Source organism: Chinchilla lanigera, unplaced genomic scaffold, assembly GCF_000276665.1.
Source record: "Chinchilla lanigera isolate Chin_1 unplaced genomic scaffold, ChiLan1.0 scaffold00105, whole genome shotgun sequence".
NCBI classification, from domain to species: Eukaryota; Metazoa; Chordata; class Mammalia; order Rodentia; family Chinchillidae; genus Chinchilla; species Chinchilla lanigera.
Window position 1 is genome coordinate 316,532 of NW_004955506.1, and position 14,309 is coordinate 330,840.

Sequence of the window (14,309 nt, forward strand, 5' to 3'; positions counted from 1 at the left end):
CTAAAGTCCTACAACTGAAAACAGAAAAACAGCCGGTAAGCCGACACCTGCCCGGTATTCAAAGGTCACATCACGGGCACCCAATGCCAGGGAAAGGACACATCATGGATGTCCACAGTGAGTCCTGCCACTCAGCAGCAGCCAGCAGGATGCTCATGGACTCAGTAGCAATGTGAACTGATGCTGTGCGGCAAAGGGAGCAAGCTAGACAGCTCACCACCATCCATTCACAGGAGACCCAGAGACACCAGACACCAGGTGAGCAAGGGCCATGGAAGCCACTTCTGGAGGTGGTCACTTTACTACAAACTCAGCCAGACCCACCTCACACCAAAATGTACATGTAAAATGGGTGATTTTATTATATGTGAGCTGCCTATAGTGAACGCTTTTTTAAAAAAGGTTCTGATATAGGAGTATGTAGGACACAGAAAGGACACACCACAGACAAGAAGACACTGCCAAGCATCTGAGAGGAACTGTGTCCAGAAGACAGGAAGGTCCTCAAATACTCAAGAAGAAAACCATCAGCCCAGTAAGCACACAGACTAAGGACTGCTAGATACCTACACAAATGATAAGCTGCTTCTCACACACACACATGGCTCAAAGGACAGATGGGCCTCACCATATGCCAGGGAGGATGCAGGCCCCAGACCATGCTCATCCCCATAAGGGATTGCACGCAGCAGGAAAAGCAGCACCCAGCACCAGCCCAGGGCACACACTACTCCCACGTGGGTGCAGGGAGAAGGCAGGACAAGTATAGCAGACAGGAAGCTCAATCTACACAAACCTGTGTGCCCAGGAACACCACCACAGCATGGATAGGGACAGGGACACCCTTCTGCTGTCTGCACAGTGGTGACAGGTACAGATCTGCACTCACAGAGATTTATCGATGTGTACATGCTAAACCTGCAATCTGTATCACCACCAGCACCTGGCAAAAGTGAGGCCAGTGGTGTGATAGACAACCGCAGCCGTCTCCCAGTGTCTCCCTGAGGGCCTCCAGTGAGTGTCAACTCTGTTCTGAGTAGCAGAGTGCCCCGCTTCCAGAAGCACCACCACTCTGGCAACCTGGCTCTATGCCCAAGGGAACTACAAAGTCCTCAAACCAAGCATGGGTAGAGCAGCATGCCAGCCTCTCCAGCCCCACTGGGCACCTCCCCCTCCTCCTGATACGTGGCCCAGCCCAACTCCCTAACAAGCCCCTACCCATTGGGCCCAACTACCCCCTCCTCTGTCTCCAGTCACCAGAACAGCCCTGACACCCTGGCTCCATGCTCAGGCCCCTCCACTTGGCTGTGGCCCCACACTGGCTTCCTCAGCAGGCACCTTCTGTGAGACGTGCTTCCTCCTTCCACCCTCTTCCAGGCCTAGGCACACAACAGGACCATAGCCAGAGGGGTCCTGGTCAAGAAACCCATGGTGGACCATGCAGGCTTGTACCCCACAATGGTGCAAAACACACTGGGAAAGAACAGCCAGAAAGAAGCAGGCCACCTTTCTAAGCTGCCGGCTACTTCACAAGCTTGAGGAAAAGGGGATGGCCTTTCTATGCACAGCAGATAGACAATACCGGAGAAAACAGAAGCAAACAAGAAAGAATTGATGGGCAGTAGGACACAAACACTGTGGGAATCAAGAAGGGGTAATCTGGCCAGAGTCCTCCTGAGAAAGGGCCAGTGGCTGCATCTTTTTTAAAAATCTGTCAAAGCTGGTTATGGAGAAATGTCATTTCTGCACAGTCTGCACAGCAGGGCTGTCAGAGAATCTATCCTCAGGATAGTAAACAGTTAGGAACTTTTTTAAATGTACCAGGCATGTTTCTCCTAATTTGAGGCAAATGAATCACTTTCTAACATCACACCCCTTTTTTTGACATGGATACTGCAACAGCATAACAAGGCAAGAGAAGAAATTTTCCCAGTACTTAGGTTATGTCGGTAAAAATACTTGATGTCATTTCTACACACTGCAGAATGGGATGTTACATAAGTTACTTCTCAGCTTTATTCCTCTGCTTGATTTCTCAAATACCTTTCTCACTCATCTGATAAACAATGTGGCAACAACTTCAACTTTAAAACACTTTTTTATCGAAACAGAAAAAGAAACAGGCGAAACCGTCTGGTCCGAATCTGCTGAGCAGGAAAGGAGAGCAGCATGCCTCACACAGCACCTGCACCCCCGCCACAAAGGCAGCGGGCAGTAGAGGAAGCACAGGCTCCAGACTCACACTCCTCTAACTGCTCCAATTCAACCTTCAACTCTCCACAATAAATTGTATTTACACTCTTCCAAGATAAAGAGAGAAAACAGTCAAAACTAAATGTTGACATCTAAAGTCAAAGAGAACATTGTGTTTTTGTGGTACACCTTAAAATCTCACCTTATAACCAGGAAACAGTTAGCTGTGTTACCAACTGCAAAATAGTCTGCTGTAGTCACAATATCGATTCCATGAGGGAAAGTGCCCTGGTGAAATTGAAGAAAGATGAGAATGTGAGAGATGATTTGACTAAGTAAAGACATCCCAAAAGCCGGGGACCACACATACACATCTACACACAGGCCAGGCAGGAGCATGGTCCCATGGGGCTTGCAGGTCACTGCTTGAGGACCACTCAAATCATCTAAGCCAGTCCACACAAATTACAATTCAAATGATTTAAAGACATCAGCTTCAAAATGTTGTAAGAAATCTTTTTAAAAGACATCAAATTTCAGCAATGTAGATGTGACTGATCTCAGTCTGCACATGATCCTTCTGAACAGAGGCCCCGGCTGGGTACAAGTCCAGAGTAGGTTGGCCACGGCAGGCATCCACGGGAGGCAGATGCCTCCTGGCCATGCCACCCAGGCAAGAGCTGAACCTTGCCCTGCCAAGAATGGCATGGGAGTGACAGGAGCAGCCACCCCAGTCAGGACCAGCAGTAATGGGAGTGTGCACTGGGGGCAGAGACAGTGGGTGGGGCTACAGATGGTGGAGACAGATAATGAGCCATCAGCCCAGCACTACGACACTCCCCACAGGACCCCCAAGTCTGCACATTATTATTGACATCCTTGACTGGTAAAAATATTTGAAAATCTAGAAATGATATGAATAACTTTTTAAGAAAACATTAATACAGAAAGCTATATCCCAACATAGAGAGCCTCTAGCTACCAACCACAGCAGGACAGAAAGGGCTCAGAGAATGTCCCACGCATGGTCACACAGACCCTCTGGGCCCAGGGGGAACAGCAAGATCTCCTCCCAAAGAGCCCCACGGGCCACTGCCCCACTCTGACTAGGGGCAAGTGGGCACGATGCAGTTGGCCCAGGCATTAGGATCCATGTCATCAGAGGACCTAGATGGAGAAGCTGGCTAATGCCCTGCGGGGGTCCTGTCACTCCCCAGTTGCCTCAGTGACTCCTGCCACACACAGGTTTCAGACAGTGGCACCACGTCCAGGCACCTCACAGGCCAACCCCAAGTGCTACATAGTAAGAGTCTGCCCTCTCAGTTGCTCACCCCACAGAGGACACAGTCTTTGTGACTTCTGGTTCTGTCCACCCGAGTGACTACAGTGTCCTTGTGTGCATCACTGTGGCCTAGATGATCCATGCTAAGCTGGACAGCTTATCCAGAAGCATGACCCTGGGAGGGTGCAGCATGCCCAGGTCACTCCTTAGTGCCTGGCCAAGCGTAAATGCTGGCCAGCCACATTTACATCAGAATGAAGCACAAGATGCCCAGCAAATCCCCCAGTCAAGGGTCGCCTGCTGCCCTTAAGGTCAAAGGTGAACCTTTCTCCTTGTGGCACTGACCAGGATACCATTATATGGGCCCTCATATCTTCTTGAAGTCCTGGGAGTGGACTTAGTCCTGGGAGTCACTCACAGGCAGGGTACCTGAAGGGAAGGCTCCCTGGCCACAGGGAGCTCCCCACTCTCCTGCACACCCCCTGCAGGGGCTCACTGGGCTGAGGCCCAAAAAGCACAAGCAGGATACAGAAAGTCACCACAGCAAAGCCAGGTGCCATGGTCCCTGCAGGACATAAGAGGCCCGGTTGTGTGGGCAGGCAGAGCAACAGGCCTGGCCCTCTGGAGGACCCTCGAGGAACCCATGTGCACCTCTCCTGCTAAGACACTCCAGTCTAAGCAGAAAGATGGCTGACCTGATCCTGGTTCCTGCTGGCCAGGGCCTCCAGGAGAGAGATCTGTTCTCAGCCCCTATCCTACCACACCACAAATTCCAGGTCCTTCTGCCACCTGCTCAGTCTTAGAACCGCTGGTTTTGGGTGTGATCTCCAGGAAAAGAAGGTAACACCAAAGCCACGAAAGGCTGAGGAGAAACCAGTATCACCCTGTGGCTAGTCATCCTTAGCCAGCTGTCCCATCGGATCAGCAACATCTCCTTAGAAGGAGACGCACACCTCAGGCTGCTCCCTATCCACACTGGCCAAAGACCCCAAATGAGGGACCTCAGCAGCCCCTGCACTCCACACCCAGCAATGCACATCTTGGCCCTGGCTGTAATCTGAGGCTGCCCTCTCAGGCACTGTGTGCCACTCAGAGGCTACTGTCTGCACACCTACTGCTTTTTCTGCCACCTATGCCCTGCCCCGGGGCCACCTTTGACCTACTTCTTCCTGAGGTGTGAGTATCAGCCCAGGGGCACCTCAGGCTGCTCAGTCTCCCCCAGGAAGTTCACCCATCCTCTCCTTACCCAGAACACATCTTCTCAGCCTAGGCCTCCATCCCACCTGTACACAGCCGAGCTCTCCACTTTCCTCACACAGCAGCACTGTGAGCCCCAAGAACTGGATACCCCAACCCCCTGTCCAACCCTCCTCACACGGTTTCTTGCAGGGACCTATTCCCCAACTAGGGCCACCCCTGCAGCTGCCACACAACCCAGACCCGGCCTATCCCAGACCACGCCAAGGCCTGGCCAAACAGACCACATACCCCGGTAAGTCGATGTCTCACCTCATGGAAGTCTATACCCACTTCCTGGGTGTGGTGGTGCCAGGGTCAGAGGACACAGCTATGATGCCAGCAAGCATGGAAGGGTCATGGGGCCCAGGCTCCCGGAAGGTGAGGCTAAGGTTGATACCATGTGGACTGGGAAGGGGCCAGGCCTCCTCTGCTGTGCTTGGGCACATGCCACATGGCAGCCCTAGTAATGCATAGAAAGACTCCTGACCTGCATGAAGTACCCACCAATGGAGGTCCAATGAAGCAGGTGAGTCAGTGTCTAGTGCCCTCCAGTGGGCTCTGGCCCAAGGTTGTGCTCCTTAGCTACCCCTGAGGTGAATTCTTTACCATATCCAATAGCGTAACACACCAAGTTCACAGCTTTCAAGATCCCACCTCCAAAGGTACAGGAAGTTTCAGGAAGGAAGGTTTACAAAGCAGCCATACCTGTCTCCCCACATTCTCCTGGAAGGCAGCCTAAGGAGAGAAAGAACAAAGAGAGCAGGTGAGTGAGGCTTGCTTCTGTGAACACAGAAACAGATTCAAAACAAACACAGAGCAGTGCAAATGACCCATGGCTTCATTTTCTATATGAAGAGCCTTCACTGTTGGCTGCCCAGGGCCCCCACAGTCCTTTGTCATTGTCTTTGCATCCTGGTGTCCTTTAACATCATAATTTAAGAATCCAATTTATAAAATCAGGCATCCTGAAAAGTGGCCTTTCCCTGAGAACAGTTTTCACTCTAGAGTCCAGGATAAGGCCCCAGAGCCCAATGAAGAAAGAGCCAAACAGCCGGGTTAAATAAAAGCCAACCATGCAAATGCCTTTCTTCAGGAATTTTATAACCACCGCTTGCAACTGTCACCTTGCTGCTACATCTGCATGGGCACTGCCCAGTCCCACCAGCCTCTCCCACCAGTTCTCTGGGAGCTAAGTTGTGCATACCGGGTACTGAAAGGGACTGCAAAAGTCTTATCTGGTAGTCATAGGGGTGCACACTGATAAAACCAGGACTCTGGAAGGCTGAGGCAAGAGAACTGAAAATCTGAGACCAACTTGGGCTCAAATTTTGAGACCTTGTCTCAAAATAAAAAATTTTTAAGAAGAGTTGGGAATATAGGTCAGTATTACAGGTCTTAGGTTCAATTGCAATACACAAAAACCCTAAATAAATAAAAATTTAAAATTTTTAAAGGTCTGATCTTAAAACTAAAACCTAAATGTTTCACAGTAAATCCTCTTCACCTCCTGGGTGGCTCCTCCCCCTTTTGACAGGTGAAACTCCAGACATGGCAGGAGCTGGCCAGGTAACAGCAACACCTCACTTTCTGTCACTCAGCACAGGACTGACTCCCTCAAAGCACCCAGAGTTGAGTCCTCAGCCAGGGCTGGGGACAGGTGTAGACATGGGGCCTCCTCATATGGAGCTAAGCAGAGTTGCACATGCCTTCAACAGGTACAACACACGGGGACCAAGAACAGCACACGGGGACCAAGGGCCAAACCCAGGGAGGCCAGGAGAGACACCCTGCCTGGCAAGCCACTCCAGCACAGGCAGGCTTGCTGAGCAGCTGAGGATATACAGAATGTCAAGGAGCAGAAGCCATAGCCCCACACAATCAGAAAGCACTCACAAGGGCGCAAGGCTGCCCCCACAGGGGACTTCAGGCTGGGGTAGAAATACCAGGGGACACCCTACAGATGGGTCTCCATACTCTCCCTTTTTTTTTTTTTTTTTTTGGTCTTTTTGAGACAGGGTCTTACTACGCAGTTCAGGCTGGCCTTGAACTTGCTTATGTAGCCCAGGCTGGCCTCTAACTCACAGCAATCCTCCAGCCTGAGCCTCCTGAATGCTGGGATTATAGGGGTGCACCACCATGCCTGGCTCACTTTCTGAACTAGGAAGAGTGAGACTTGGTATTTGCTGATTGCCATCTTGTAAATTTTATAATAAACACATTCAAGAAAAGAAAACCAAAATACTTTGCAAAATAGGAAGTCAACAGAGTAATATTTAGGAACACATTTACTATTCTGGTAGCACCATCTGAAAGGTAAAGGATAATAGATTTATGTGGAAAAGCCCAAGTCCCAGCGCAGCAAAACAATCTTTAAAAAGAAAGGGGAGAAGTACTCCCTGGAAATGGAAGTTGACCAGCTGGCAGCGATAGTGATGGTGTGGGCTGAGCTGTCGGCATACTGCACAGGACTCAGGACCAGGGCAGGCACATCCTTAGCCTCAACACCAGCAGCACAACCCAAAGAAACCTGAGCTCTGCTCTGTGGGAGACTGAGCCACGGCTTGAAGGATTTGCAATCCACACAGCCAGGAAAGGTTCCTGGAATGTGGAATGAACTCAACACTCAGCAGAAAAAACAAATGACCCAATCAGAAAATGGGCAAAACACTTGAACAGGAACTTCTGAACAGAGAAGACCGGCAACAGCAGGTCACACCAGCAGGGAGCATCACATCATCATCATCAGGGAAACAAAAGTCACACCCCCAAGCTATCAACAGCAAGGCCTAAACCAAACACAGTGACCACATCCAATGCTGGTGAGAATGTGATGAGCCGGGCACAGCTCCTGGGGACAGGATGCGACCCAGCAACTGTGCTCCTGTGATTACCACAGAGAGAAGCCATGCCCACATCAAGCCTGCCCGCTAACGTCCACACAGATTTTCTTTTTCTCCCACCCCAACCCCCGCTGCGAAGGCCTGGGGATTGTACCCCGGGCCTTTGCACTGAGCTACATCCCCTCCCCTTTTCATTTTTCATTTTGAGACAGGGTCTCACTAAGTTGTCCAGGCTGAGCTCAAACTTGCAATTCTCCTACCTTACCCTCCCAGCATGCTGGGATTACAATATGCCACAGCTCCCCTTCTTAACAGGCTCAAGCCAGCAGCAACTGAGACAATCCAGATGTGCCTCAACAAGCAAACAAACCATGGCACATCCAGAGATGGGACCAAAGACTCCAGTGCCAGACAAGCCTCAGAGACATATGCCCAATTAAATGACCAGACGACAAAGCTCATGTGCCAGATACCACTTGGATCATTCTTGGAACTAGAGTATGACAGAGCTTGAGTGAACAGTGTTTCCCAATGACTGGGAGAGAGATGGCCCAGGTTAAAAAGGCCAACATGGGGACACCCTGGAGTTTGCTTGTTCTGTGCCTTGACTGCAGGAGACAGGAGATTGGAGATGTGCATGTGACTCAGCCACACAGAAGTAAGTGCGCATACATAGAACCAGGGAGCCCAACCAGGATCAGTGGGTGGTAGGGGTGTCTATTTCCTGGCTGTGTTAAAAGGAAACTACAAGATTTTATCACTGAGGGGGAATTTCGAGGGTATATAAACTCACTCTGTATTAGAACTACAGGAAAATCTCAATTATCTCAAAGTAAAACATCAAAAAACAATACTTGAAGAGTTTAGGCTCTATGCAGCAAATAGAGTACTGGATGGAAAAGATGTGAAAACATTCCAGTTAAATTGAGGGCTCCATGCCTTACAGAGGCTATCAACAACCATCTCCTCCCTGCTCCTGGCTGGATCCCTACAAGAGCCTCGAGGGCCATCTTGCTACCCTGTCCTTCCGTGGAGGAGAGAACATTCCCAGGTTCACCACTTGTGGGCTGCTGGACCTTCCAGCACACAGAGCAACCGGGAATCAGTTAGCAACTTCACCTGTCCACAAGCTCACCAAAGTACCTGTCACCATATACAGGCAGGGGTGACTTTCGCTGCATCCCCAGGTGCTGAGGATCCATAGGAGCACTTCCTCTGGGGATGCGGGGAGGACCAGCACCAAGGAGCACAGTGGCCACTTCTATTACCATCAGAAAAGCACTGTAGCCCCAGGCACTGCTGAAACCCAGGAAAAGGGGACAGTGCCAAGCACCAGCAGCTGGGGAAGAGGGCCGGGAGAAACGCAGTAAAGTAGAGCCTCGGGTGCAATTGCAAGGCCAGTGTCTCAGGGCACCTAGCCCTGCCAGTGGTCCCGGAACCCAGAGCAAGCAAACACCAGCCAGAGCATGAAAGGTCTGCCTAAAAGAGAAGCTTCACTCCCAATCAGTAAGTACTTGGTCCTCACACTTCAAAAAGAAAAAGGACAAAATTTAAGAGGCCTGAGGATGTGCTTCAGCCCAAAAGGCCTTGAGTTCAACTTCCAGTACTGGAGGAAAAAGGAATCCCATGACCTCAGACATTGCTGACTTTTCACTGTTTTAATTCTGCAGTCTACTACTAAGCAGGCAAACCTGGGTGATGTATAGGCCAATGAATTTCATGCCACTTTAAAAGGGTTTTAACTTGAAGAAAAAAATGATTTATATTGTTTTGTTTCACCTCATCACCAGGGTGCATTAAGCTTTAAGTGCTTTGATTTTATTACTGCTTCCATAAAAATGTCTTAGGTCACAGTAAAGAAAACATGAAAGTTAACTTTTTAAGTATAGAGTTAGCGTAAGTTCTTACAATGTCTCAGTCTTACAGCTACCGTCTGTTGGGTAACCAACAGAGCAAAGGTGTAAAGACCTCAGGATGAAGCCTGGGCTTCCTTCCAAAGCTTTGGAAAAAGCAGGAAATGCAGAGTGCCTCAGCCCTGAGACAGCAGAGTGAGTGCACCTGGCTGCCTGGCTTCCTTCATGCGGCTCAAGCTGCTGTTGCTGGGAATCTGGTAGACACAGCAGTACTATGCCAAGAGGCCAGAAGGGCCCAGCAGCTGTGTCATCTGGTGGCCACATGGCTGCCCTACACCCGGCTGTTCCACATCCTGAGCACATGTCATTAATGATCCCAAGCATGTTGGGATACCAAGCGCTGCTTGGGTACTCCCAGGCGTGAGGCACCTTCCAAGGGCACTCATCCCCCACAGCCTCCTGCGGGGTGCCCTGCCTGCTGGAAGGTTTGCCCTCATCTCAGGCCACCCAGACCCGGCCAGGAGACACCCCAGCCCAGGTTACACAGCACTCAGCACCACATCTTACAGCTTCCCCACAATCATCCCTTCCCAATTGTCCTATTAAAAATTACTAAAGTAGGGCTGCAGACACAGCTCAGTGGTGGAGCAAGTACTTACCTAGCATGTAGGAGGCCTGGACTCCATCCCCAGCAGGGCCAAAGAAACCCCCAAACAGATGGTGGCCCATGTACGCAAATGCAAGCTGCTTTTCACCCCCTCTCACAGACTCCATTTGCTTCCCACGAGACACTGGCCCCTGGGCACTAGGGAGCTCTCTTACCTCCCCACACACTGAGTGACAACCCTCTTCCCTACTCCCCAAATCCACTCTAGACCCAGGTCCTGTGGGGACCACCCTGGCTGTGGCCTGCTTTCGAACAGCTCCCCACCAGCCAAATGACCTGATCCCAGTCACTGACTATTTCACCCAGTGCCCAAGTGCAACCCTGCCAGGGCAACACCCAAAAGACATTCTACGGGTCTCCTCTGACTGGTGTCCGCCAGAGCCCAAAAAGACTTGAATCTCACCACTCACACAGCCCAGCCCCCAGACAGGTAGTGGGGCAGGAGGATGTGTTCAGCACCTCTCCGAGGTCACCACAGAAGTGGCAAGGCTCCTTCTGTTTGAGTCTACACCAACACCCTCAGCACTCTGGGTACCCAGCTTCCAAATACAAGCCAAGATGCAGGAAGGCCCCTCCAGTGAGACCTACCCAGCACGGTCAGGTGGGTAGAACTGAGCACAGCTCAACTACAGTTAATTGTGAAGGCTCAAGCCCCTCTATGGCCTGTTCTGCCTCCCGGTGCCTGTGTTCCATCCTGGGGCACCTGTCCCACCCCCATGGTCTGTCCCCCTAACATGTCAGATGCACAAGACCCACTGTCTTCTCCTCCATGGGACTCAGGCCATTCACCTGTCTCCTGACTGAGGTTCCTGGGCCACACTAGGAGGAAGGGCAGTGGGGCTGCTGCTGAATCCTGACCTGCCCTCCCAGGAAATGCAGGTGGATAGCTTCTGGCTCTGCTTAAATGTCCTGCTCTCCTCACCCTGGCTACATAGCCCCACGTGAGAGACACTGAGGCCCTCCTTTCCTGACAGGTCAGTCAGGGCAGGCCATAGCTCTGGAAGAGGGAACATGTAAAAACAATACTAGGTAATTCATTCAGGACCCCTCCGGCATCTCAGGAGCCATTCCTAGTCCCCATCCCTATTCCCCATTCCTTTTCCCTAATAAATTTTCCTACTCTTAAAAAAATAAGAAAAACAACAACAACAACAACAAAAAACGAGAACACTTACTGAAGCCGCTCTCCTGCAGTTCACATTTCGGTCAAACACTGAAGCGATGACCAGGGCACTGTAGAAAGAGGACATGGCTAATTAAAGGGAGCCCAAAGCAAGGCAGACTGCAAGATGCCAGGGGGCCTCTCTCCCTCTCCTCTCACTTATAACTTGCCTGGCCACCTGACATCTGTCCCCACACACACATCAGGCACCTTAAGCTGCGGGGCCACAAGAGAGCAGTGTGACCTCCCAGACATCAGAGTCCCAAGGGTGACCAGTCCCACATCTGATGAAAGCCACAGGGCGGCTGAGCACAGCCACATGGCTGACCCCAGGCTCTATGGCAACAGCTGCCTACGCCTTCCACAGCATGAGCTTCACACAGCAGACGGACACGCAGCCACAGACAGCCAGCACACACCAGCCAGAGCATCCCCCAGCTCGTGGGTGAACATCGAATCCTCTCCTGTGGGGTGAGGCAAGCCAAGAAGAGGGGTAGAGCTCCTTGTCGAGTCCTGCTAGCATTAGGAGAAAGGGATGCATGTGCAAAAGACACACACATATAAAGACACAAATACATGTGCACACATGGGAACCCACACACACATACACATCAGACGCATGCACAGAGGCACAAGCATGTATACATGCATGCACACAACCACACAGGCAAGCACAAACACACTGGCTCCATTTCCCCAGACACCTGGGGCCTAGTGGAGGGAGCAGGGCACTGAGCAGAGTGGGCCAAGACACTCTCTCCCTGTGAGATGAACAAGCCTTCTCCACTAGATGCTCCTGTGCTGACACAGGCCCAAAGCAATGAGCCAACTGCTCACAGACTGAACTCTGTGACAAGCCAGGGCTGGGCAGCAGTTCAGTGGGGAGCACTTGCCCAGGATGCACAAGGTCCTGAGTGAGGGGTACTGTCAGCCCAAATAAACTTATTCTCCTCACACGCTGATCACTCCAGGTGTCCTGTCTATGACAGGAAGCTGGCTGGCATGCCAAGACAACAGGTAAAAGTCACAGGGGGAAGCGGGCGTTTGGGCGACCCCCAGCACAATCATAGATTACAGAAAAAGAGCAGTCACCTGCCAGTGGACGCCTGGCAGCCCTACTTTCCCAGGTGACCAAGGTCCTCAGCCCAGTGCTGGTGGAGGCCATGTACCCAACATAGCACAGAAGAAGGTGTGGTCCCGTATCACTGCCTATAATGCCCACCTTGGTCATTCTGCTGGTCTGCCAAGGTGTCATCACCAGGATAGACATCAGACTGTGGATGGAGTGGTGACACTAACAAATGTGGGTGGGAGGAGAAAGAATATTCTGGAATTGGACAGTGAGGCTAGTTGCACAACTCTGAATACCACACCACTTGACACTTTAAAAGGTGAGTTTTATGGTATGTGAACTGCACTGCAATAAAACTGTCACTTTTTAACAATGCCCTGAGGTCATTCAAGACAAGGGAAGATGGAGGAGCCATCACAGAGTGAAGGGAACAAAGAAGACACAACTGAGTGCCTCTGGGGCCCTGGGTGCACTGGACAGAGGAGGACACACGAATGTGACCGGGCACACTTGGACTGCAGATCAGTGCACAGCTCACAGGTGGGGAGTGTAGAAGGGCCTATAGCCTCCACATCTGTGGGCTTCATTAAATGCACTATGATTCAGTTAGAGAGGTTCTGAAGAACAACTGCCTGCCACTCCTGAGGATCAGGGCAGTTACCAGGATGCTGACTCACGCTCCCATTGCTAGAAGCCAATGCAAATGGCTTTGGCGAGTCACACAAAACTAGTCTTTTCCTCTCTAAACTCTTTATTATAAAATAAATAGTAGCCACGATGAGAAAGGAAAACTTGATTTGAAACTACAGGGAACTCATCTTTCCCTAGCATGAACATTTTAAGACTGCTTCTGTTTCAAGTACTGTGGCTTCTATGAACACAGTCTTACATGTCACTAAACCAAGACCCAGATAAATGTGATCTCCCAATGATTCAGAGCTATAGACTTGCTGTTATTCAGGAACACTAAATCTATTGGAAGAGAAAGTAGGTAAAAACCTTGAAGACATAGGGGTAGGCAGAGAGTTCATGAACAAAAAACAAATTGCACGTGAAACACTTGAAAGAATCAACAACTGGGATCTCATCATATTGAAAAGTTTCTGCACATCTAAAGAAATCACCAGCACAGTAAAAAGAAAGCCCACAAACTTGGAAAAAATTTTAGCTGACTGTCCCTCAGACAAAGGGCTTCTATCTAGAACATATAAAGAATTAAAAAATATCAGCCCCTCGAAATTCAAAGACCCAATCCAAACATGGGCAGCTGAGATGAATACACACTTCTCAGTCAAGGAGATACAAATGGCAAACAAATAGATGAGAAAATGTTCAACATCATTCGTCATTCGAGAAATGCAAATTAAAACAACACTGAGGTTCCACCTTACCCCAGTAAGAATGGCTAGCATTAAGAAATCAACCAATAACAAATGCTGGCGAGGCTGTGGAGAAATAGGAACCCTTCTCCACTGCTGGTGGGAATGCAGACTGGTGAAACCACTGTGGAAATCAGTTTGGAGATTCCACAAAAAACTAGGTCTAGAGGTCCCATTCAACCCAGCTATCCCCCTGCTGGGTATTTTCCCAGAAGATCTAAAAACATCATATCACAGCAATATATGTGCACCTATGTTCATAGCAGCACAATGTGTAATTGCTAAATTGTGGAAGCAACCCAAATGCCCATCCATCGAGGACTGGATAAGAAAATTGTGGTACTTTTATATAATGGAATATTACTCAGCTATAAAGAAAGATAAACTCGAGGCTTTCATAGGTAAATGGTCACAACTACAGACCATGCTCATAAGTGAAATAAATCAGACATACATGTGCAAGCACCATATTGTTTCACTAGTGTAAAACCTGAAAGGGTTAATTTAAACTAGGAAGTATGATAGACATTGTGAAATGATAGGAAAACACTCAAGGGTAAAGGGCAATTGGGATATGGGAAAAGAGAAGGGAAAGAAGGAGAAATTTTGTATGTATGTATAT

General features: G+C 49.9%; 1 protein-coding gene across 2 annotated transcripts in view; it reads right to left on the reverse strand.

Moving 5' to 3' along the window:
- Positions 1-14,309, reverse strand: part of Tbcd (tubulin folding cofactor D) — a 160,437-nt gene that overhangs the window by 42,763 nt on the left and 103,365 nt on the right. For both annotated transcript variants that reach the window (XM_013506004.1, XM_005407182.2), the window contains exons 15-17: positions 11,250-11,307; positions 5,420-5,449; positions 2,396-2,481 (exon numbers count right to left, since the gene is read on the reverse strand). In XM_013506004.1, the coding sequence (XP_013361458.1) occupies positions 2,396-2,481; positions 5,420-5,449; positions 11,250-11,307 (174 nt within the window). The remainder of the gene's footprint in view (positions 1-2,395; positions 2,482-5,419; positions 5,450-11,249; positions 11,308-14,309) is intronic.